Genomic DNA, 26610 nt, shown 5'->3' on the forward strand with positions numbered 1-26610 from the left:
AATGTATACAGGGTGTCCCAATTTAGAGATATGACGTCATCGTTGATTTTCTTAAATGGCAACACTGTCATTTTGATAGCGTGTGTGAAGTTATACGCAACTGCAAAGTTTAAAATTTTTATTCCCTACCATTTACGAGATATAAAAAATATCAAAGTTATGAAAAACAAGTAAACAAATAATAATTGAATTTAATTATTTCAATTAAGCAAATTCTCATAACGTTGCCATTGACAATAATTGAGGGCAACATTATGAGTATTTGCTTAATTGAAATAATTCCAATTGTTATTTGATTACTTGTTTTTCATAACTTTATTTTTTATCTTGTAAATGGCAGGGAATAAAAATTTGAAATTTTGCAGTTGTGTTTAACTTTACACACCCTATCAAAATAGCTATCAAAATGACAGTGTTGCTATTTAAGAAAATCAACGATGACGTCATATCTCTAAATTGAGACACCCTGTATACATTATTATTGTATGTCAAAAATGACAATTTGAAATATTAATCGACGGGTCTGAGCATTTTTCAAAAAAGCAATTAGTATTTAAATTATTGAATTTATTCCAAATTACAGATATAACTTTGTTATTTTCTATTATGTTGTAAATGGTAGAGAATAAAAATTTGATATTTTGCAGTTGTGTATAACACACCTTACCAAAATAGCTATCAAAATGACAATGTTGCCATTTAAGAAAATCAAAGATGACGTCATATCTCTAAGTTGGGACACCCTGTATACATTATTATTGTATGTCAAAAATACCAATTTGAAATACTAATCGAGGGCTCTTAGCATTTTTCAAAAAAACAATTAGTATTTGAGATATTGAATTTATTCCAAATTACAGACTCTCTCTGTATACATTTTGTATACTGTATACCTACTATATGTATACTACAAACATCGGCGTTCGTTTCACTTTATGTTTTGACTTAATTTGTTTGAAAATGAATCGTGACTCATGGGAAAAGTTATAGCGGACGAACAGTATTAATTAGACGATAAAATGAGGTGGGGAAAGAGAGGGATTTGGGAAGGTAAGCCTGAATAAAAAAACATTCATAAATCATTATTTTTACTGTATAATTTTTTCAGTCAATTTCTAATATCTTTACAAAACTAATTCCAATAATGATTTCAAGACGAATAATTGTTGAATTATACAAAATAAATAAAAACTAAAAATATTTCCTCTGGTCACATACTGGTAGAAAAGAATTACAAATCTAAAAGCTTATAAATACGTACAGGATTTTTTACGTTAAACCATTTTTCATTATTACTACAATTTAATTAGATCTATTCTTACAAATATTTTTCAGGGCAATTTTTTGAGTTACATGAAATTAACAATAAACGTTTACAAACATACAAAACGTATTAAGTAACAAATGTTTTAAATTAGAGTAAGTCAGTGCAAGACGCCAGTGCGTGGAAGATGATACACTACTATAGTTTGTTTTTAAACCAAGAGGAGTGATTCAAATTGACCGCTCTGTAATGCTCGTTTGTAATTGGTTCAACCGCAGGCAAGTTTACTAAACTGTTAATAAATTTTGACACTAATGACATTTATAAAATTTTGACATTATTGGCACAAATAGGTTAATTAAGTTATATCGACGATTTTTTGTGTTTTCTGTGTTATTCCTTTAATTTTTAGATTTTTACATTGCTTTTATATTAAAAGCAGTTGTTTTTAGAGCTCTTTACCGACGTATTATTATACATAATATAATATTTATGGATTACCGTTGAAGGCCGACATGATCAACCAAAAAAGAAGATGTATTTGGTGACTTTCTTGGGTGTGAATCTGTCTTTTTAGTTTACTCCTCTTGGTTAAAAAATAAACCATAGTGTACAATAGAGATGATGACTATTAGAATAAAAATAGAATTTTCAAAATACCATTTTTTTTTTAATTTTAAGGAATTTAAATAATAAAAATGTAAATCACTCACAAGTGAGGTCAAAAAAATAGCAATCCATTTTATTAAGCTATCAGTTCGGAAGACCATTATTATTGCGTCGTCTGTTACTCTTTTTTAACAAAAATTAATCTCCCAAATTCAGAAATAGATGCATAAAATGTTCATTAAAGATTGAAGATTCCAGAGAATGTCCAGCATTTTCTAACTTATAAAGACAAATATCTTATCAAATTTTGTCAAGCAACACTGTCTATGATTCCAATAAAAAATTTGCAAAAATTTGTAATTAATAAATTATACTAGACATCTTATCTCCACATATGTTACATCTTAACTTCTATTTAAAGCCAACTGTATAATAATAAATTTTTGACTTTAGATATAGCGGATCTTTCAAATATTTTGTTAAACTTATCTTACACCGACTTATCATAATATACAAACAATTTTTCGCTGTTATAAAAATCTATCATTAGATCGATATTGATTTTCATAAAAATACCTATCCATACTGTTATTTATTTTGCTCTACCCCTTCCTTTACCCGTTGCCTTTCCTCGCTTATTAGGAGTATTTTTCTTATCATCTACCTTTCTCTTAGCTGGAGTGGTCGAAAGAACTGTGAAGAACCCATCCAATCTGCCTTGTGTTGATCCGCCTTTGGCTTTCATAAGTTTTTTGACCCCGTTTCTCACTCTGTCCTCGCTGAAATTTTTGTCTCCACATAAATATTTCACTAGTTCCTCTTCATCTGGTTCGCCCCATTTTAACTAAAATTAGGATGGATTTAATAATATTAATATAATTATTCATAAATGTTTCTAAAATGGATCTAAAACTACCCATGGTACCAAATTACGAGTCTGTGGGCAAACATGTAACTATAATAAACCTTACAGCCTAGATCAACATACAACTGTGTTCCAGGCTGAAGTTTTTACTCTGTTGGCCTACTACTCTGGGCTAATTAGCAAAACACAAGGAAAAGTTATTTACCAGCAATTTTATTGCTGGAATCGAATCTTATGATTGTATATATTAATAATATAGGTATGCAAAGTCCGCAGACAGTGTGCTACTTTTTTTATAAACAAAATGGCGCTCGAAAATCGTGTTTTTTTCAATTTTTGCTCTATATTTTCCGGGGAAAATTTTAGCACACTATCTGCGAGCTTTGCATACCTATATTATTAATATATACAATCATAAGATTCGATTCCAGCAATAAAATTGCTGGTAAATAACTATTCCCAAAAATGGCCTATTCTCCGATAATCTGCCCAGACTATCTTCTTCTTCTACGGCACTACAGCCCAAATTGAGCCTTGGCCTCCTTTATTTTTTGCCTCCACCCTTGCCTGTCTGTGGCTGCTCTTCTCCATACAAGAACTCCTCCGCCCAGACTATACATTGATGAAATTATTAATGAAGACCCTGAGAATCAATACAGATAGCCAAGCGGTCATTCTGGCAGTATAGAACCCACTCATGAAATCAAAACTGGTGAGAAACTGCAAAGATCTACTCAACAACTTGACAAAAGACAATAAAGTGTCTTTAATATGGGTGTCGGGTCATAAAGGGGTGCATGGGAACGAGCGAGCAGATATGTTGGCAAAACAAGGCTCGAGAGAAACTTTTGAAGGCCCAGAACCTTTCTGTGGCATCATTAAAGATGCTACGAAAAACCATGTTCAGAAATGGCTGATAAGGAATCATCAAAAGAAATGTAGAGCCACTGAAGACTCCAGAGATGACGTCCCTTGCAGTGACCCTGGGCACCAGGTGCTCCGGAGGTCTGTTCTGATGGCATATTCGTGTTTAGCAACCTCAAAAACCCCCATTTGCATCAATTGAATCCTGAAAACCCTCGAAACTCCAGAAGATGACGCACCTTAGTAGTGACACTAGGTATTCCGGAGGTCAATTCTGATGGCATATTCGTGTTTAGTGATCCCAAAAACCCATAAGCAATCCACTAGCATAAATTTAATGCCGAAATCTAGAAGATGACGTCCGTTGCATTGACCTTAGGCACCACGTGATCTGTGGGTCAGTTCGGATGGCGTAATCGTATTCAGTGACCCCAAAAACTCACCGAATAACAAAATTTGGTACTTAGTATATTTTGACATGTTTATGCACTGTAAATTGCAATTATGCATTTCAACCCATTTTTGAAGTAGACTTTTTTTCTGACGTCATCCTGAACATAATGCAAAAAAATTGCAAGTCTCTAGGAGCTGTATTTAAAAATCGAGGACAACTTACAGTTTAGGGCAACCAAACATAACCAATTTGTAGTTGACAATTGATGTAAGGTAAAAATATTGACAGTGTTGCCATATTATACAATATTTCTTACTGTAACATCGAAAATTCAAAATCGGTATATAATTTAAAAATCAAAAACAAATTAATGTTAGATAGAAATCACAAAATAAATAGAAACATCGATAATAGCATTTAGACACTAAACAGTAAAATTATATAAAAATCAATAGTTAATAGAAACAAGAAGACAATAATATAATTTAAAATTCAAAAACAGATGTTAGATAGAAATCAGAAAATAAACAGAAATATCTATAATGTCATTTAGACACTATAGTAAAAGCATTAAAATTATATAAAAATCAACAGTTAATAGAAACACTAAAAAATGTAGATTTCTAAAATGTAAATAATACAATTTTTAAAATAGTAAATAGTAGGGAAGAAACTAACTTAGTTAAATTGGTTAAATGAATAAACTAACTTATAAAGTAAGACTATGAATACACTAAATTAAACTGAAATTTAACTAAACTAAATTATAAAAAATAATATTTTTTTAAACAAGGTCTAAATTATGCAAAAAATATGGCAACACTGTACGCTCGTTGCCCAAAATCGATTTATTTTGTGCTAAATGCCTCCGTCTATTTAAGAAACCATCTATAAAACCAGGTAGGGTATAGTTTGGCATCTATAGTTTATGTTTATGCCATTGGTATGGTTTGGTAAAAAGTTTTAACAATAACTAAAAAACAATATTTTTATACTGAAGTCATAAACATGATTTTTATGAATTTGTACTTACTTCAATATCGTCTGCCTCTGACACTTCTGGATTCTTGAAGAGTTCTCTAGCCCCTTCATAATTCCAATTTTCTGGAATTGGGTATTTATCTTTGTCTATGTTTTGGATGATGCTTTCAATACTTTTGTGTTTTTGAATCAATTCTATTGCTCTCTTCGGACCAATGCCTCTTATGCTATCAGTATAATCACAACCCAATAATATGCACAGATCAATAAACTAAAACAAATATGTATTTCATAATAAAATGTCTTAATCCAATAAGCAAATATAAATATATTATATACTCTATAGTCTATTTTTAAACCAAGAGGAGTAATTCAAATTTCCCGCGCCGTAAGCTTGTTTGTAATTAGTCCAACCTTAAGCAAGTTTACCCTACTCTTACCAAATTTTGCCACTAATGACATTTATAAAATTTTGACACTATTGGCATTTCATAGGTTAATTAAGTTATATCGGCGATTTTTTGTATTTTCTGCGTTATTCCTTTATTTTTTAGATTTTTAGTCAGTTTTTATATAAAAAAAAACAGTTGCTTTTAGAACTCTTTAGCAATGTATTAGTATAATATTTATGGATTACCATCAAAGGACGATATGATCAACCAAAAAAGAAGATGTATTTGGTGATATTTCTAGTGACTTTCTTGGGTGTGAATCTGTCTTTTTAGTTTAGTCCACTTGGTTTAAAAACAAAGCTTCGGATATTCAAACTAAAAAGTTCACTTTAGAAAAGTACTAACTTTTATGTACTTAAGTACTAACTAAAAGCAAAACTGGCAGCACGTTGCCACTAGCGTATCTGCCGGTTCGTGTTGATAACTACGTTTTCTCAACGTAAACATACAAATTTAATTTTGTTCATTTTTCGATAACTAGCTAATCTTGGTAAATTGTGTTTTTATTTTTACACAAAATGTCATCAGATAGGTTCGCTAAAATGGATTCTCGGCAAATACTAAGGAAGGCAACAAAATTAACTAAAAAGTGTATTACTTTGCCCCCATTCACCCCGATGAGAGGGTGTTTAGCTGCAATTTCTTTTTACAAGAAGGCTCACCCTAATTTTATTTTCTATTATAATGGCTAAGAGTTTTAATAATAATATACATGATAGTGTAAAATTTAGGTGTAACATAAATAAAGGGAGCTTCAGATAAAATTAATGATATTTTAAAAGGTATTTTAAAATTATATACAGTGAAAATGTTAAATACAAATTAAAATGTTACAAGAAACTCTCCAAAATGTATATACAATGTACACATTGTCACAAATTTGTTATTCACGGTGTGCAAGTACTGGAGGGGACACGAGAAACGATCGTGCGAGAATAGCCGAGAAATATTGCAACTTTCTTAAATAATTCATATTGTCAATTGAAATTGTCAGATTGACGTATATTTCATTCCTACTGTCATTGAAGAAGAAAAATTATATATTGCTCCACAATATTGATATGATATGCAATTATTATATAAAGGTAAATTTAATTAGTATTTTGCTTGCAGTACTGCATTTTAATAACTAATTTTATTTACTACATACAATTGTTTACGTTTTAATAGCATAACCTGAATCTTTTTTTTTCTTCTTATTATATTTTTGGGCTATGGCCTTGACAATTATCCTGCAACCAGGACTAACGTAATTGGTCAATACAATTAAAAGTGCGAATAAAGTGCAGAGCGTAGAAATAGGTGTCGCTTTGCGCAACTTGCACGGTCCCAATAGAGACTTTCAAGAAACTGGGAGAACTGAGATATGAATATGACACAAATGAGGGAGGCCTATGTTTAGCAGTGAATGCTACAGACTTTATGACAATGATGATGATGATCACTGAGACTTTAACTAAAACTGTATACTGAACAACAGGGAGAAGCATACTTTTGAAGTTTGTAAAATATATAATTCCTAGCTGAGCGCTTTCAGCTTATAAAGCCATCTTCATAGCTATGGTCAAAAAGTTCAAAATACCACTATGAAGAGAGATGGATCCCATGTAAGATATAAAAAAGACTTCTACTTCTTATGCAGTTTTTAATGATAGAACAAACCTTGTCTGACTTTTGGAAAAAACTGTCCAATGGTACTGTCGGTTTGTAGTCGGAAACATTAAAAAACATCAAATACGGGCACAAAGGACTCTCACACAAAAATTACATTACATATTACAAAGATTTGATCATGGCAAGGTCAAAAAAACCTTACCATCTGAAGTGTACGTTGTCAGCATGCACCAACCATCTGATTTTTTGACCTTACCATGATCAAACCTTTGTAATATGTAATGTAATTTTTTGTGTGAGAGTCCTTTGTGCCCGTATTTGATGTTTTTTAATGTTTCCGACTACAAACCGACAGTACCATTGGACAGTTTTTTTCCAAAAGTCAGACAAGGTTTGTTTCTACCATTAAAAACTGCATAAGAAGTAGAAGTCTTTTTTATATCTTACTTGGGATCAATCTCTCTTAATAGTGGTATTTTGAACTTTTTGACCATAAATCTGAAGATAGCTTTATAAGCCGAAAGAGCTCAACTAGGAACTATATATTTGTTTAGAAAAAACTATTTCAGTCTTAACATTTTTAAAACGGTATAGTAAAAAGCTATTTAACACTAGAAATATTTTATCATTAAAATTTATTTAAGCAAAATATCTTTTAAACTAAGATCTTCCCTTAAATGAGTAAACAACTTCTCAAATGAGAAAAAAAATCAGATACAAGAGTTACATAATTGAAAATTCTTTAAAAGTAAAAAAACACCATTTACATACAATTGATAGGTTTATTATAAAACTTACTCATTTAACACCTTGGCTGCATTTAGAGATATTTACAAACTTACGTTAGGTGCGTTACAAGGCATATATGTCCCGTATACCCTATTGAATACCCTTAAATATTTTGGTCATGTTATGTGACATGTAGATGGAAGAAGAGGGTCATGTCAAAGAAGAATGTCATGGCTTAGGAACCTGAGAGAATGGTTTAACAGATCCTCTGCATCTCTTTTCCGAGCTGCCGTCAACAAAAATTACTATACCCAATTTGATAGCCAATGCTCGATAAACGAACACGGCACATGAAGAAGAAGATACCCTACTTGCCGCTGTGCGTTACGACACAATCGATGCAGCCAACCATTAATGTATTACGAAGTATATTTGTCCTGTAACGCAGCCAGGGTGTTAAATGAAACAAAAACATTGAATACAAACCTGTTCTTGAGTTAAATCTAATCCTGTTAAAACTTTATCTAGATGAATTTCTTGAATTGGCATTTTCCTTGCTTCACTAAATGTCATGTGTCTTACTAAGACCTGCAAAATATTGAGTATAGTACCCCACATCATTAATAAATATAATACCTGTGGTACTAAAGCAAAACCCGATATGTCAAAAATTATCGATTTTTCATTTTTAACCCGGCACCCGACAGGTGGGGTATCGTACACCCCAAAAATGCTGAAGCGCCTAAAAATTAAGGAAATTTTGCATATAGTGGCCACAGCGGCTAGACAGCTTTCTATTGTACAGTGCCGGCAAAAAAAAATCTTTACATTGCCAAATAAATCACCAAATTTGAAGACAATTTGCATGCGTTCTGTCGGCGCTTGTTGGGGAGAGAAGGGGAGGGAGGATAGCGTATTTGCAACGGCAATTGTCTGTAGTTTACGGACCGCTTAGCTTATTTAGGGTATTATGCGCATTTGCACTGCAAACAGTTGGCTTTGTGCGGGTAGTCAGTGTTAAACTTTGTCTTATTTACCGCGTAAAGTTTGAGATCGTCAAATTCTAAATTGAACTGACAAATATGGGTCGAAAGAAATTCACAAAAGAGGAGAAGGTTCATGCTTTAACATTACTGGAGAAAGGGGACTCTGTAATTACCGTAGCACGTGATATTGGTGCTTCGAGAGAGGCTATTTATTAACTGAAACGTTCGGCTGCAACGTTTCAGTTGATAGATAGCCTCTATAGAAGCACCAATATCACGTGCCATGGTAATTGCAGAGTCGCCTTTCTCCAGTAATGTTAAAGCACGAACCTTCTCCTCTTTTGTGAATTTCTTTCGACCCATATTTGTCAGTTCAATTTAGAATTTGACGATCTCAAACTTTACGCGGTAAATAAGACGAAGTTTAACACTGACTACCCGCACAAAGCCAACTGTTTACAGTGCAAACGCGCATAATACCCTAAATAAGCTAAGCGGTCCGTAAACTACAGACAATTGCCGTTGCAAGTAGGTTATCCCCCCTCCCCTCCTCTCCCCAACAAGCGCAGACAGAACGCATGCAATTTGTCTTCAAATTTGGTGATTTATTTGGCCATGTAAAGATTTTTTTTGCCGGCACTGTATATTCATTGCGATGACACATAGTTTTTAGTCGCCTGTTTAGCAGCGCCGTAACTACGATGTTGGGGGCCCCAGGCAAACGTGATCTGGGGTTTATCCCCAGCGGAATGGGGGGGTCCGGAAAAATGCTTAATATTTAACCCCTTGAAAACTCATTTTAATGCACTTCATAACTGAAGTTCTTGTACCTACATATTGCTATTTTTCTAGTTTTTTAGTTGACCAATACAAAAAACTTTGATATCACCTTATTTTAAGTTAAATAATTTTGCAAGTACCATCTTATCTGTTTTTTATGCAAGTACATTGTTCGGCTACAATGTGGTTCCTTTCATGTACCAATAAGTGGTCTGGGGTGAATTGGTTAAGACAATATAGCTGGGACGGGGGGCCCATATTCCGGTTGCATTTTAGTTTTTATTTTGCCAAAATGACTAATTTTCTCAGTAACAATTTTCTTTACGAAAGGTCTCGGGGGCCCCAACTTAGCCCGGGCCTCCTCTTGCAATGGCATTTTAGGTTTTATTACGCCAAAATAACTAATTTCCTAGGTAATAATTACAATTTTTATTTTATGGTCTCAGGGGCTCCAGCTTAGCCCCCTCAACTTTATGGTGAGGTCTAGGGTGTATCAGTAAGGTCTTTTTAAAATTGTGTCATTTGAAACTATTTCGTTGGGATCGGCTTTTAAAATACATATTTTTATTTTCCTCGTTAAAATCTATGCACAGCCAACCAAACGACGGCCCCTGCGGGGCCCTCTTGGCCGGGGGCCCCGGGGCACTGCCCCGGTTGCCCCAATGGTAGTTACGGCCCTGCTGTTTAGTTTCAGCAAGTACATTTGGATTGAAAGTGGCCACGCCCCACGAGTCGGAGTTTGTACTTTTTGCAGAATTGCCTTTATTTTGTTTTACTCTTATAAATAAGTAAGTATAGGTAAGTGAATAATACTTATTACAGATTTTAGCATATTTTTTTTATTAGTCTAAGCTAATATGAATTACGAATGGAAATAAGCACGCCGTCAGGCCTTATGGGATGAAGCAGACGGTGACAAATGTATTGACAGAAGTCATTCGGAAGTACATACCTAAGTGAAGAAATATACAATGTTAGTGTAAATAGTGACTATCCTGACCAGCTCAAGATGTTGACGTTCCAGATATCATAGACAACTAAATTTAAAGACATCTTTTTGAGACTCTTTAACTCTTTCAATTGCTGGGGTTTGTCACACCCCACTTGTCTGTTAGTGGAAAAAAAAGTTCACCTGTCGGATGTTAAAGCCAATATGTACCGGGTGTCCCAATAAGAATGGCTCTCAGAATATCTCAGGAACCGTTTATAGTACAGCTTTGAGAAAAAAATATTTATAACAAAAGTTCCCACGGGAAAAGCCTGGAAATTATTTTCATCATTGTGGGTCCACCGCTAGAGGGCGTAATTGAATATCAAAAATTAAAAAATCAAAATTTCACAAAATTCTGCGCATATTTGATTTCACAAGTTTAAGTCTATCTTTGCAAATAAGAGGTGGGGGTCAGTGGGAACCTTCTTATGCAAAAATGGCTGTAAGTCCGGTTCTGCTAAATCGAATTTTGCATGCTTGGTCTTGTTGAAAACAGCTCTTCTTCGTCAATGTGTCTTATTTTCGAAATAGCCTAATACGTAATATACAAGCTAGGAGGCATTATTTAATAAGGTAATCTACACTTGAGAGCAAAATAATCGACTCACTTGCTGAATTTTACACGTTAGAAGTCTCGAATTTCCTAAACCTGTTGTTCGATTCGAGTGATCTTTTTAGTATGTTACAGCCTTATTATTTAAGAAAATCGATGTAATATTATTATTGCTAGACAGGTAAAGGTCATTTTATACCGGGTGTAACAATCATAGGGTGTTTTTTTTTTCTTAAACGTACCTAACTTTTTTATTATCCAACATAAGCAAATGAGTCAAAAAAGAAAATGTTAATAAAGCCTAAGCCTACAATTGAATTTTAATTTAAATATTTTTTATATGCTAGAATACTCCACAGAGTGTTCCGAACTTTAAGAAAAAAAAACAGTATGATTGTTACACCTGGTATAAAATGACCTTTAACTGTATAGCAACAATAATATTACATCGATTTTCTTAAATAATAAGGCTATAACATACTAAAAAAATCACTCAAATCGGACAACAGGTTTAGGAAATTCCACGTGTACAATTATTCAGCAAGTGAGTCGATTATTTTGCTCTCAAGTGTAGTTTTCTTTGGAGAATATAAAATACAAGTATGCATTTTTAATCCTGTATTACAAAATTAGACCAAATTAGCAACATAATACCGAAAACCGCATGTCGATACCTTTTTTTATCTCGAGATATCTTAAGAAACGTGTAAATTTTAAAGAATTGTTAATGTCACCGGTAAACCAAGTTAAGGAAAAGTAGTGTGCTATGGAAAAAACAAAGAAACATTTTCCAGATGTAAACGGTATTTAATTAATTAAAACGACAATAAGACAAACAAAACTATAAAATATAACAAAGAAATAAAAGCAACTACTTACTTAGTGACGACCTAAATGTACAAATTGTTGCCCATCATTTTCTATGCAAGCATTTATTCTTTCATGAGTAGATTGAACAGCAGTCTCAAATTCTGCTTTCGCAATGATTTGAATGGCGTTTCGTATTCTCTAGATTCTAGATCATGTTTTCTCGAGTAGTGGACCTAGCGGCAAAAACAAGGTCTTTAATTCGTCCCCATAAATAAAAGTCTAAAACAGTTAAATCTGTTGCTATTCATGTTATGGGCAACAATTTGAACATTTAGGCAGTCACTAAGACTAAGTAAGTAGTTGCTTTTATTTCTTTGTTATATTTTATAGTGTTGTTTGTCTTATTGTTGTTTTAATTAATTATATACGTTTACATCTGGAAAATGTTCATTTGATTTTTCCATAGCACACTACTTTTCTTTAACCTCGTTTACCAGTGACAGTAACAGTTACGTTTAAAATTTACACATTTCTTAAGATATCTCGAGATAGAAAAAAGGTATCGACATGCGGTTTTCGGTATTATGTTGCTAATTTGGTCTAATTTTGTAATACACGATTAAAAATGCATACTTGTATTTAATATTTTCCAAAGAAAACTAGATTTCTGAAAATAATTAAATAACGCATCCTAGCTTGCATATTACTTATTAGGCTATTTCGAAAATAAGACACTTACATTGACAAAAAAGAGCTGTTTTCAACAAGACCAAGTATGCAAAATTCGATTTAGCAGAACCGGACTTACAGCCATTTTTTCATAAGAAGGTTCCCACTCACCCCCCCCCCCCCGCCTCTTATTTGCAAAGGTAGACTTAAACTTTTGAAATCAAATATGCGCAGAATTTTATGAAGAATACGATGATTGGATTTCCAGTGCCCTCTCATTAGGTAAATTTTGTCAAATTTTGATTTTTTAATTTTTGATATTCAATTACGCCCTCTAGCGGTGGACCTACAATTATGAAAATAATTTTCAGGCTTTTTCCGAGGCAACTTTTGTTATAAATATTTTTTTCTCAAAGCGGTACTATAAACAGTTCCTGAGATATGGCCGAGAGCCATTCTTATTGGGTCACCCGGTACATTGAGCGATGAAGAATATGATGACAAAACCCTACATGGCTAAACGCATCCATGTAACCAGTAGATGATAAAATTAGTTTCCGATATGTCCAGTATTACAAACACCGCGAACTTTTAAACTCATCTGCTGCAAAATCACGTTTTTTGACATATCGGGTTTTGTCTTAGCACCACAGATATGATGTATGAACAAATAACACCAAAAATAACAACAACAACAAAACTAACTGGTTACTAAAATTTAAAATGTCTTGTTATAATATCCCCACTGAATATAGGGAACATCCATAAATTATGTAGTAAAAAATTTGGATTTTACAATACTTTCCCTCTCCTTCGCTGTAAAGACAGCATTGTTTACAGTTGAGTTCAATCCTTCAACTTCCTGGTCCTCATTGGCCTTTACTTTTCCTGTAAAATTGGTTGCAGCAATCCATATCTTTCGCCATTCATGATATGACAAATATTCGATTTTGGCTGTTTTTATTGTGGTTAACAGCTCTTTTCTTTCTGTATCTTTAATAAGACCTCCTGATTAGTAACATGGTCAGTATAAGATATCTCCAGAATTCGAAGATAAAACCATCTTGTGCATCTGTGGGAGTCCACTACTCTATTATAAATGTAGTATAGATATAATCAAAATGAGGTAATAGTATATTATTCAACGAGCATGTAATGATAGCTATTACTCACGATGATGAAGTTTGCGACACGAGCCGTAGCCATTACATGCGAGTAGAATACTATACTTTTTCTACAACTTTTTTTTATTTTAATTAGTAAAAAATATAATCGTCAACTACTCGAGATTTAAATTATAATAATTTACAAAAATACCTAAATGCTATTTACCCCTAGTACGTGGCTGAATAATTGGTTGCCTACTATTACCAAATTCTTATTTATTGTAAAAATACAACACGAAACAGTCAATCCAAGTTCTATTCGGTTCCGAAAAATTACAAGCATAAATTTGTACGTTTGTACCTACTGTCAGTGAATCTAATAAATGGTTATTATATTAAAATCTAATAATGGCTATTGTCGGTGGACGTATTACGTATTTCATATGGTTATAATGTTTATTTACATTTAACTGTATAAACCTAATATAATAATATAACAATATATATTATGTTATAACATATTTAACACAATATAACTTGAAAAATAAACATAATATTATATTAGTTATAAATTCCAATTAACACAAACAAATTGCGCTAATGTCACTGTCACTAAAATAAATGATAAACGTCAAAATTTTCAGTAAACAATATATAAACGTCAAAAATATACTGACATTGTTACAGTTAAAATTCCTTTAAAAATTGTTCGAAGTTATTGATATAACTTACAATAATTATTGTATTAAATAAAGAAGTTTAAGTAATTTTATTTACAGTTTATATACGATTAATATTAAAAATGGCATGCGCCACTTGAATCTAACTTCAGCCCGTGAGTAATGACCTGCGAGTAACTTCTGCCCGGGAGTAATGAACTATTACTCACGGGTACAGTAATGGTTGCTATTATCTATGAAAAAATAGCGAATAATGAACATATTATTAAATGGTCGTAGAAAAAATATATTATACTATTGTTACTTATAAATATTTATATTAAAAGTGTACAATAAAAGTATGTAATATAATTCTTTTAAAGCTAAAATAAGGTATATTTATTTTCGTGAACATACTGTTTTTATATATTGTCGATTTCATTATATGGACGCTTCAGAAATCAAACGATGTAAGTCAAATTCTCCCTAAAAATGACTTATGAGATGTATCACCAAAGAATACACCAACGACAAATAGCTTAGATTTGTATTTATCAATACAATACTTATATTATGATCAATAAAGACGGTTTAATTATTTTTAAAGACTCCCCATATTATATCATACTATATGAAGGGTCAGGGGGAAGAATGATAAATGTCTATCTGGAAGCATTTTCGATAAAATGAAAAAGAAAAATTTCATATTCATCGTTCTCTCCTCTTGCATCCAATCTTGTGACATGCTTTTAAGGCAATTCTCATCGTTATTTCCCCTTGGCCATTCACAGGTTCATAGTATTCTTTCTGAGCTAACAGATTGTGCAAGAATCTCAAAATGACCAAAAATTGACATTCATCGTTTTTCCCTCTGACCCTCATATGGTTTTGAAACTTTACCTATCTACAGTATCGTGCGAATTAATGTGAACAAACAGAATTAATTTATAAATATGATTTATTTAGGCCAAAGGTAAATTTAGATGAGATTTTTTCATTAATTAGTATTTAATATGTCACCTTTTACTTTTATGACTTCCTGGAGTCTTCTAGGCATGGAATCCACAAGTTTTTTGCAATTGCATTCAATTTTTGTGATTGCTTCATCTCTAAACCACACCTTAATTACTGCTTCCACCAGTTTTGTTTTTGTCGTACAGTCAAATTTTTGCAGTTTAGCCTTACATATTGCCCACAAATTTTCAATAGGATTAAGGTCAGGTGAATTCCCCGGCCAATCAAGAAGGGTGATATTATTATCCTTCGAGTATTTCATCATAACCTTCGATACATGGCACGGAGCTAAATCTTGTTGAAAAATTGCAGTCCCTTTGGCCTGTACTTTGTCAAGCTCTATAGCTAAGCGTTGCCCTAGCATGGCTTTGTACTTTTCACTGTTCATCATACCTTCAATAGGAATAAGAGTGCCAGTTCCCGAGTATGAAAAACAGCCCCAGAACACAGTACTCGAATACAGTATTCTGAATACCCAGAATACAGTACTCGAAATGCAGTTGAAACCACTTTTCATGTACCATTTCATCGATGTAATTATGGCCTCAATGAACCTATAACTAGAATGTTGCGTCTAGCAAATCAAAATGCTGAGAGGCTTAATTTTAGTTCCACACCTAACCAATTTATACGCGACTTGAAACAAATTAATATTGCCTCTTAATTGTTTTGTCTTGTCCACCTTTACCAGTCTGTTTCTAATTTGTTCTGTATGTAATTTATTTCTTTTAACTATTATGTTTTATTTGTTATATATATGACTTATATTTAGTATACTAAATTGTTCCAAAATTTGTAAAAAAATGTAACTGTATTGGGCTTGTCCCGTGGAAATAAAAAACAAAACAAAACATTTTTTGGATGGGATGTTTAACTGTTTGGTTAATATGGCTGGCTGAAAGTGACTCATTGGCTGCCTTCTGTACGAATTTTGATCGCTGGCCCTGCACTAGGAAGTGGGTCTCATCAGAAAATAACACCTTTCTCCAATCTTCCGCACTCCAATGAGCATAATTTTTTGCCCAATTTAGTATTTTTTTCATCATAGGCGCTGTCAGAAGTTGTTTCTTCTGCAGTCTCACGGCTCTTCTCCCTCCTTCTAAGAGACGTCTGCGTACCGTTGAGTCGTGAATTTTTATTCCAGCCTTTTCTAAATCTTGCTGGAGGTCATAACTTTTTTCTGGGATGAAGTTTGCTAACGCGCAAAAGAAGGGCTTCATCTCGAGGAGTAGTCTTCCGTTTTCTTGAAAAACTGAATTTTGATCTCTGTTCACATTAATTCGCACAAAACTGTATATGATTATTTGATACTTTGAATAATGCTGCTCTCTGGGAGAAGCTACTAAAAAAATATCTTTATAGGGACAATAGCAACCAATTGAAATACACCAAATGACGTTAGATGTGCACTCATGCCCCCCTTTTGCCTGTCATATACCATCATCATAAGCAAAATCCTCCCTCTCTCTACCCAACAACATAGTTTACAGATATTCCCTTACTTTATGCTTTAACTTATAATTTAGTGTCAAACCTTTGAGCCAAATGTAAGTGCATCCATATCCTCTGTAGCTGTAGCATATACTTTTCCTGCTTTTACTAATGCAGCACACTGAGCTTCAGCTTCACATGGAGCATTAACATAAGGTATTCCCATCAATGTCAACAGCTGCTTCACTTCTTCAGAATGTTGTTTAGTGACTTTTACCAACCTTCTGTTATATTTATCAATTTCAGCTGCATCCCCAGCTTCTGTAGCTTTGGCAAGTGCTGCTTGTGCCTCGTTCCTTTTCTCCTGTCTCTTATTAAGTTCTCCTGATTTCAGGTCTGGAGGTTTTCCATCAAAAACGTAGACTGGTTTAATACCATTTTCAACTAAACGGATAGTTCTATGGAAGGCCCCTAGAAAATAATATTTTATATAAGCATTTACACATTTAAACATCTGCAACAGTTCAGAGAATATCCAAACAACAAAATTGCTGAGCTCAAATATACTCACCCAGAAGATGAGATGTAGTTTCACCATCTGCAGAGGTTAGTTGTGCTCCTTCTGCTCTAACTGCTATTAAAAACTGATAAAGACACATAGAGGCATCTACAGCAACTTTTCTTCCTAAAATGATTATATTTGAAGAATTATGTATCTTTCTGTTTAATCTGTAATTCTACAGGTTAAGGAAATTACATATCGTACACATTAGATGTACAGTGGAACCCCGATAACTCGGATTAATCGGGACCGCAGCCGATCCGGGTTATCGAAAATCCGGGTTAGCCGGAGAAAATGGTAAAAATTAATAAAATACGGTATACTTACAGATAAACTCCGTTATATAATTGAAATAACATGAAATATATATGCACAAAAGTGCAGTGATCCAGTGATAGATAGTTGGCGTATTCCATGACGTTTTTCCATGTATCCAGCCAACCTTGACTCGCAGTGAAATTTGGTTCACAATGAGGCAACATTTTATTCAGCTTGAGTGCTGATTCTTGAATAATTGGTCTAGACACTGGTAAACCACGTTCGCGTTCCGCACAAAACCACACATACAAAGCGTCATCGAGAGTCTCATTTTTAGCTTTATTAACTTTGCACGGATTGTCCAAACTGTCTTTTGTTATCATTTTGGAACAAAATTCTTCAATTCTAGTTCTATTTTTCTTCCAATCCGTACTGTAGATGTACCGACACCATATGCTGCTGCAACTGTTTTTAAAGATTCGCCTTTATCAATTTTACCTAATGCTTCTAGTTTTCTTTCCATTATCACTACAACATTTTTACGTTTTGTTGCCATTACGTAGACAAAAAAACACGCAAACACAAAATCTGAATAGATTTACGAACGATTACAGAACGAAAGCGAACAATACGACTGTGACTGTACTACACACAATACGGTCTCAATCGCAACGATGTTATGTTATTTAATAACAGTGAAGACTAGACCATTGTTTAAAAAAGAATTTTTTAATAGTCTTTTAGTCTTTTTTAAACAATGCTAAGACAGTTTGAAATAAATAAAGGATACTACAGGTGCTTGTTGTTTCCGATAACCCCAGAGAATGAATGTCGTGTGCCATGAGTCATTTTTACTATCGTATATGTAGTTCAAATTACACAAATACCCATTATCTCTCAAATAACTAAGAAGAAGACTAACCTCAAAGTTGACCACATGTGTTTGTTATGCTTGTGATTTAATTTCCCGAATTTAACTAAAATAAGTGATTAAAAATAACTATTTTCATACTAAAAAGTGAAGATTGATAAAGTTCTTTGGATCAAAGTTGTTAGTTTGACATATATTATCATTGGGACTTCATTTTTTTGAATCAAAATTTTTGAGGTTATTCTATGAAAATGAAATCTTGTAATAAATGTGCAAAACCAATCAATGACGAGCAAATGGAGAAAGCTCCTAGATGTGATAGCTGCCGTGCGGTTTTCCACTTGGAGGAGAAATGCTCAGGACTTTGTGCAAGTGAGCAAAGAGCCATTGTTGTTCAAAAACGGATAATTTTGTTCTTCTGCGAAGACTGTGTGCTTTCCTTCAAAAAAATACCTGTTTTAACTGACAAGTTCATTCAACTAGAGGAGCAAATCAAGTCCTTAAAGGAGGAGCTAGACGCAATTAAGCAACAGCAGTGTGTTGGTGGTACAACTAATGTGGAAACATTATTGCATGAGGTTGAGGATCGTGCTGAACGTGCTAATAATTTGATGGTGTATGGCATCCCTGAATCACCAAGTAATAATATTCAAGAAAGAATAAATGCTGATAACAGTGCACTTACTCCTATCTTCAACAATATTGGTCTTGTTCAGAACGATGTGGTGAAGATATTACGTGTGGGGCAGACATCTGATGGCAAAAACAGGCCAATAAAAGTTATAACCAAAAACCGCCATATAGTCAAAAACGCAATTAATAAGCGCAATCGCATTGAGGATGGCATAAAAATAGGCTATGATAGAACGAAACTTCAACAGGAACAGTTTAAAACTGTTTTGGCAGAGTTGCGTGCTCGTGAACAGAAGGGAGAATCTGACTTAACTATTAAATTTATAAATGGACTTCCGACAGTTGCTAAAAAACCTTCAAAAAACCAACCGCAATAAACACCATGTCTATATATTATCAGAATCTTGGAGGAATACGTACACGTCTAGATGAACTTCGAACCTCCATCTCTCAATGCAACTACGATGTCATCATTCTAGTAGAAACTTGGCTAAATCAAGATTATTCGGATAATGAATTGTTAAACTCTGGCTACCACGTTTTCAGATTGGATCGTAACTTAAGAACTAGTACTAAGCAGCGTGGAGGAGGAGTTTTAATTTTGTTACGAAACCATTTTAAAGCTAAACAAATCAAATCTGACATTGATAATGTTGAGCATCTGTTTGTTCAAGTGGATTGTGAAAGTGCATCAGTTGTCTTGGGTGGAGTATACATTCCTCCGAACTCATCAGAAGATATCTACCTTGGTCATTGCTCAGCAGTTGAAACTATTAGAAACAATAGGCCAGACATACCAGTATATTTATTTGGCGACTACAATTTACCACTGGCTTCTTGGGCTCACTCAAATGAAGAGGGCTTGCTCGTTGACTGCCCACAGAACTATCCAGCAAAGCTGATATGTGAATGCTTCTCTTACCTAAACCTGAGGCAATCAAATATCATACCAAATCAACGTGGAGTATTTTTGGATCTCATTTTCCACAGTATTGAAGATTTTCAGAAACTGTCAGTCTATGAAGCAGTTGACACTTTGCTTCCCAATAATTTTCATCATGTGGCAATTACTTGTGATCTTAGTTTTAGTGGTAATGTTAAACAATTAGATTATAATACTACATATTTTGACTATCGTAATGCAAATTTTGTGGGTCTAAATAATTATTTTTCTTCTGTTGACTGGAATATTGTTTTTGATGATGCAAATATTAATATCTCAGTAAATAATTTCTATGAAGTAGTCTCTGAGGCAACATCACTTTTTGTTCCGAGAAAAATATATAAACCTTCAAAATTTCCTCGTTGGTTTTCTCCAGAATTAAAAAAACTTGTTATTTCAAAAAAAACTGCTCATACTAGATTCAAACACACTCAGTCAGCTGCTGATTATACCTTATTTTCAGATCTTAGAACACAATGCAAAACATTAACAAATCAATGCTATAGATCTTATATCTCCAACATTGAGGAATCTATTCACTCAGATTCAAAACAATTTTGGAATCATGTTAACTCATTGAATAAAAGCCATGGAATTCCAAGTGTTATGCATTTTAATGACTTGTCAGCAGAATCAAGTGAGGAAATAGCAAACTTGTTTGCGAGCCATTTCTCCAGTGTCTATCGCTCAGACAAAGTTAATTTAAGTAACTACGATTTTAAATTAAAAAATTCAGTCGACATTCCGTTTATTCAATTTTCACTTTCTGAAGTCTTTGAGCCTATGAATGGTCTCAAGGATAAACTTAGTTATGGCCCTGATAACATTCCAACATATTTTTTAAAAAGATGTGTGTACAGTTTATCTAAACCTTTACATGTATTATTTAATTTATCTTTGAGACTACATACCTTCCCTAGTAAGTGGCGTGACAGTTATATAACTCCGGTATTTAAAAACGGTGACAGAGACAATATAAAAAATTATAGGCCTGTTGTTATGTTATCTGCCATCCCCAAACTTTTTGAATTAATTTTAAACAAATATCTTACTTGGCACTGTAGAAATCTCTTGATTAATGAGCAACATGGATTTAGGCAGGGCAAATCTACATCTACTAATCTTGTCTTATATCATGATTACATTGTCAGGGCTTTCGAAGATGGGTACCAAGTGGACTCTATTTATACTGATTTCTCGAAGGCCTTTGACACAGTGATCCATTCTTTACTCATCTTTAAATTAAGATGTATTGGTTTTCCTGAATGGTTTCTTTCATGGTTGAGTAGTTATCTTGATGAAAGAGTTCAGTTTGTTTTTATAAAGGGTTCACTTTCTATTCCTATCTTGGTCAGTTCAGGGGTCCCACAAGGCTCACATGTGGGTCCTCTTCTCTTTAACTTGTTTATTAATGATATTTCTGAGGTAATAAAAGTTTGTCAGTTTTTGCTATTTGCTGATGACCTTAAGCTATATTTCAAAGTTTCAAATCTGTCTGATTGTCTAAGGATCCAGGAAGACTTGACTTCTCTATACAATTGGTCTCTTTCCAATTGTCTCCAGTTAAATAAAGATAAGTGTTTTGTTATATCCTTTAGCAAATCTAAAAATAATGTTGTGTTTGACTATCACATTAATACAAGCATTCTATCAAGAGTGACTGAAATAAAAGATTTGGGGGTGTTATTTGACAGTTCCTTGTCATTTATCCCACACATTAACAATTTGTCAAATAAAGCATACCGTAATCTAGGTTTTATCACAAGAAACTCTCGAGATCTTTCTGTACCTACATATAGAATTTTATATCTTACTTTCGTCCGTAGCATCCTGTCTTATGCTTCTATAGTATGGTCACCATACTATTTTAACCATATTTACACCCTTGAAAAAATTCAAAATAAGTTTCTCCGGATTTGTGCTTATAGATTAAATTTAAAGAACATGTCTTCGGTGGAATTAAGGTCAAGGCTAAATATCAGTTCCTTAGAAGACTATAGAACTAAATGTGATTTAATTTTTCTCTATAAACTACTTGATCATACCACTGACTGTTCTGATTTATTAAGTCTTATCAACTTTAGATGTAGCACTAGAATTCTTAGAGATATGCCCGTATTTTCTATAAAACACTATCACACCAACTATGGCAAATTCTCTCCAATTAACAGGATTCAGACACTGGGAAATGACTTTAGTCAATCTTATGATCTGGTGGATACAAGATTTGTAAGATTTAAGCACTGCCTGACTGAGTATGTAAGGAATCGAAGATAAGTGACCTTTGAATTGGAGTCTTCATTTCATTTGATTTTAATTGTCAGAGATTTTCATTTTAATAATATTTTCAGGAAGTTAATTTACTTAAATTATAATCATTTGTTTAACAATATTTATTAATTATTTAATACTTAGTTTAGTATTTGTGTTATGGTTAGGATACCTTATTTTTGTTATTTGTAAAAATGGGGACATCCCGTAATAAATAAATAAATAAATAAATAAATATTATATTACATACATTTTTATTGTTGAAATGTTTGTCTGATAAAAATCGGTCCGGGTTAGCCGGACTTCCGGGTTATCGGGGGCCGACTTATCGGGGTTCCACTGTACTACCTCTTAAAATGTTCCTTATCATAATCAAACAAAAAATTATCAATTAATAAGAAAATAGACTAAGTTTTCACTCTAATGGCACATAAAACAACATAATGCTATTCTACACCCCACCAGAATGAAAACAATGCAAACCTTCTCTGGTTACACCTCCGAGGCTTCTACAATTTGCAAGCCATACAGATGCTGAGATCTGTATGGGAATTGAGGGAATTCTACAATTTACAATTCACGTCCCATCTGCTCAGCGCGGTAAAGTTCCAACGAGAATGGTTCCCTTCATACTCCACACAGAGTAAATGTAAATCAAAAATGAATAACCATAACCATTAAAAATGGTTATTCATTTTTAATAAGAAAATGTTTTTGATGGAGTAACTTATTCTCTATTTTAAACCATATTTTGAGGGCAGAACAATGTAAATATATGAAGAATATCCTTCTTAGCCTTCTATCGTCAATGATTGGCCATAGGCTTCTCCCAACTCCGTCCATCAATCCCTATTTGCTCTGTGCATGCCCATGGTGGAGATAAACGAAACAATGCCAGTGTCCGTAGCAGCGAAATATGACAATTTTAGCGAATCTTTGTAATGTCAGTGTCATTGTTTGTATAACAAATTTTATCAAAAATGGTAAATAAATATTACGTTTTAACGTCAAATATATCATGTTTAATATCAAGTTCTGGCCACCAAAAATGTCAGGTGATGATGTTAGCTGTCCTGTAAGTCATATACGTAGCGAATACAAGCAACATAGTTCCAATTTGTCCCGAATATTCTTTTTATATTAACCCTTCTCATCTGTGGTCATCCTCTTGGTTGTTTACCTTCGTAAGGCATCCAATGCCATATTGTGGCATTTTTGTCTAATGTCTGTCCCACCTTGAGTTTACAGTACACGGACATACAGCAATACAATCCTTATGGGAGTTTTTAGCGTGGCGATGCCGATTTTCTTCAAAAGAATTTTCAATCGGACATTACCAAGGTCCTAAAAATGTAGGTCCCTAAAAATGTTAAATTAAAACTAACCTGCTACAGTCATGTAAAACAATATTTTTCATTGTTTTTTTGTAAGTGATAGTCATTTTCGAAAAGTAATCAGCAATTTTATAATCGATATGCGTAATAATAACTTTTTTTGGTTAAGAATGTTAAAATATTTAACATTAAAAGTGGATGTTGTTCTATGGTTGTTAATTTATGTATTGACAGTATAGACAGTTCTGAAGTAATGTCAAGAAAAATATAAAATATATTGTCAGTCAAGTTTAAGTAAAGTTTTATATTGTCCTACCAGGTCCTACAGTTGAGAATAAATAAAGTATAATTGTTGATGGTCAGTTCACCTAAATTAAATTATAACAAATAATATTAAATAAGCTTAAAATTATTACTGATAACATTGTATTGAGTAACTCATTGCTTATTTGGAAAATTTGGATCCTAATTGCAGTTTATTGTTAATGACTGATTTCCAAGATGAAATTAATGTCATTTTAATGTGTTTACACCCTACGAGAGTGGCAGTGAAAGTGAGGAAGACGGGATTATAGAAAGAAGCTAAAATATATAGTTTAAATGTATTTTAATTATTTCTGTAGGTACCTACGTATTTATTAAGGTTTAACATATTTATGCGCGTAAATACATTATTAAATAAATGTTTTATAGAAAAGTATTTTTATTTTGTTCACATAAAGGTATTTTTCGAAAAAAAAGTTTTAGAAAACCCTGACAGCCACAAAATGTCAATAATATTAATTCCTAAGTTATTAATAGTTATCCTATAGAAAAAAGTATGTTTGCTTAAAACCTGTTTCTGATAAAATTTGGCATCACTGTTGGGCATAAGAACCTGTACTGTAAAGTCAAGGTGGGACGCACAATAGTAATGTGGCCTTTAAAGCTCCATTTGAGTTTGACAGTTTTTGTTGTTATATCCTCAACTTTTTTTTTGATATTACCTAGTTGTTCCTCTTTTTATCTGAAAGTTGTATCAGTAATATTTCTCTTTAGATTGCTCTTTCTATTGTGGCTAGTTTATTCATATTTCAATTCAGACGAATTTGGGACAAGGCTGAAAAAAATACCTGAAATCCGGGACTTTTCATTGAAAATCAGGTAATTTTTTTTTCATGTGTATACATGAATTGTTATTGTTTTTGTCCATCGTCTTTTTAGAAGATGATAATTAAAATAGAGAAATAAAAAAAAGTTCACAGTTTTCTATAGTCCATCCCACCTGGACTTTACAGTATTGGGAACATAGGCAATGCAGTTCTTATGAGAGTTTTAAGCGTGGGGAACATTAGAGAGATTAAACTGTTTTTTATTTTTTTTTTATTTTATTTATTAATATTACGGGAAAACCCCATTAACAGTTACAATTAACAAATAGTAAAATGTAAGATGTATGTAATAGATTGAGAAAAAAATATAATCAAAAAACAACAAAAATAATTCAACCTGCAACAATGTTCAAACAACCAACAATTAACATTACAGCCCTAAATTTATAATTAAAGTTTTACACTAAACTAAAGTATTAATTATTCTATGAAATTGATTCTATTAAATTGAGCCCTGAACCCACTCTCAGACATATCAAATATTTCCAAATGAAGTTGGTTGACATATCTCGAGTATCTTTCTATAGGCAAATTCATACCATAATTTGTTCGATGATAGGGTATATGAAAAGAAGAGTAGTTATGTCTCCTATTTCGTGTGACAATCTCAATGTTAACCGACTCCAACAATTCAGCACTATCAATTTTCCCTGTAACAATTTTATGCAAAAAATTTAATCCAGCACAGATTCTCCTTTCTGAAAGTGTTTTCAAATTCAGTTGTTTTTCCAAAATTGAATAATTATGAAATGAATCACTGTTTTAGAAAGAAAATCTACAATTTTAGGATTCGTATGCGTTTAAGTTTATTTGATATACTATAGCTATTACGCATATGAATCCTAATATTGTAGGTTGCCCTTCTAAAACAGTTTTAATTTAATCTCTCTAATGTTCGAATACAAATTGTTTTTGATAAAATCAGCATCACTGCGCCAAAAACTCTCATAAAGACTGCATTGCCTATGTTCCCTATACTGTAAAGTCAAGGTGGGACGGACATTAGAACTATAATAATGAAATTTGACTTCAAATATAAACTATATGTTCCGCACAGCTATATTATTACCACAGTAAAAGGGTTAAAGGATTTGTTAGTTTTCAAAGTAACTTCGACTACAGTGCACAGATTCTAAAGATTCCGGTGGGGGATGGCGTCTATGCCCAGTATTATAGTCAGTGTATGAGACAGAAAGTATTCGAAACATTGAAATAACAAATTTTATACTAAAAATGTTATTCCATTATTTCAAATACTTTCTCTCTCGTACACTGACTATCATACTGCGCCATCATAGACGCCATCCCCCACAGATACCTTTAGAATCTGTGCACTGTATTAAGATTATGCTTCTTAGGAAACTTATGTTTGGCAAATTATAGGTATACCTATAGAGGAATTTAAAATTTCATGTTCATGTACTATTAATTAACTTTTCGGCATTTCAAAGCACAATATGTGTTTAAGTATTAAAAATTAATTAGTTTGTATTAAAATCATAAAAAATTAAAATTATTGCAACATTAAAAATTATTACTTACCAAAATAGTTTTTTAGTTCATAATCTTTTAACGCTTGAGGAGCTACATCCGCTAAAAGTTTAGTTAAATTTAAAATACCCATATTTACTTGTAATAACTCCCTATTTTATCAAAAGAATTATTCAAAGCAAAGAAGTGAAGTGTTTCCCGCCTAGCGCCTAGGTATAACATAACCTCAAAATTTTTCAAATATCACTGTCAACTGTCAAATAACAAAAGGTGGCATTCTTCTATCAACCAACGCAGCTGATATGCTTCATTCATAGGGCAAGGC

General features: G+C 32.9%; 1 protein-coding gene across 2 annotated transcripts; it reads right to left on the minus strand.

Moving 5' to 3' along the window:
• Positions 1–1071: 1071 nt before the first annotated feature.
• Positions 1072–26537, minus strand: LOC114333631 (flap endonuclease 1). 2 transcript variants are annotated; one of them, XM_028283560.2, is made up of 6 exons: positions 26337–26537; positions 17343–17456; positions 16875–17242; positions 8259–8360; positions 5030–5248; positions 1072–2717 (listed from the first exon to the last, which is right to left on the minus strand). In XM_028283560.2, exons 1-6 carry the CDS (start codon positions 26416–26418, stop codon positions 2466–2468), a joined length of 1137 nt encoding a protein of 378 aa, XP_028139361.1. In that variant the 5' UTR covers positions 26419–26537; the 3' UTR covers positions 1072–2465. The 2 variants fall into 2 exon arrangements, with proteins under 2 accessions (XP_028139361.1, XP_050510314.1); XM_050654357.1 differs by lacking the exon at positions 8259–8360 and having other exon boundaries at positions 26337–26511.
• Positions 26538–26610: the final 73 nt, after the last annotated feature.

The sequence above is a fragment of the Diabrotica virgifera genome, chromosome 6 (assembly GCF_917563875.1).
Source record: "Diabrotica virgifera virgifera chromosome 6, PGI_DIABVI_V3a".
In the NCBI taxonomy this organism is placed as follows: Eukaryota; Metazoa; Arthropoda; class Insecta; order Coleoptera; family Chrysomelidae; genus Diabrotica; species Diabrotica virgifera.

What these genes read in the sequence shown, in the direction of transcription:
- LOC114333631 (XM_028283560.2), bottom strand. Translation starts at nt 26,418, where the DNA reads ATGGGTATTTTAAATTTAACTAAACTTTTAGCGGATGTAGCTCCTCAA. An exon ending in TGAACTAAAAAACTATTTTG is followed by an intron (nt 17,457 to 26,336) that starts GTAAGTAATAAT and finishes TAATCATTTTAG; the next exon opens with GAAGAAAAGTTGCTGTAGAT. An exon ending in AACTACATCTCATCTTCTGG is followed by an intron (nt 17,243 to 17,342) that starts GTGAGTATATTT and finishes ATTATTTTCTAG; the next exon opens with GGGCCTTCCATAGAACTATC.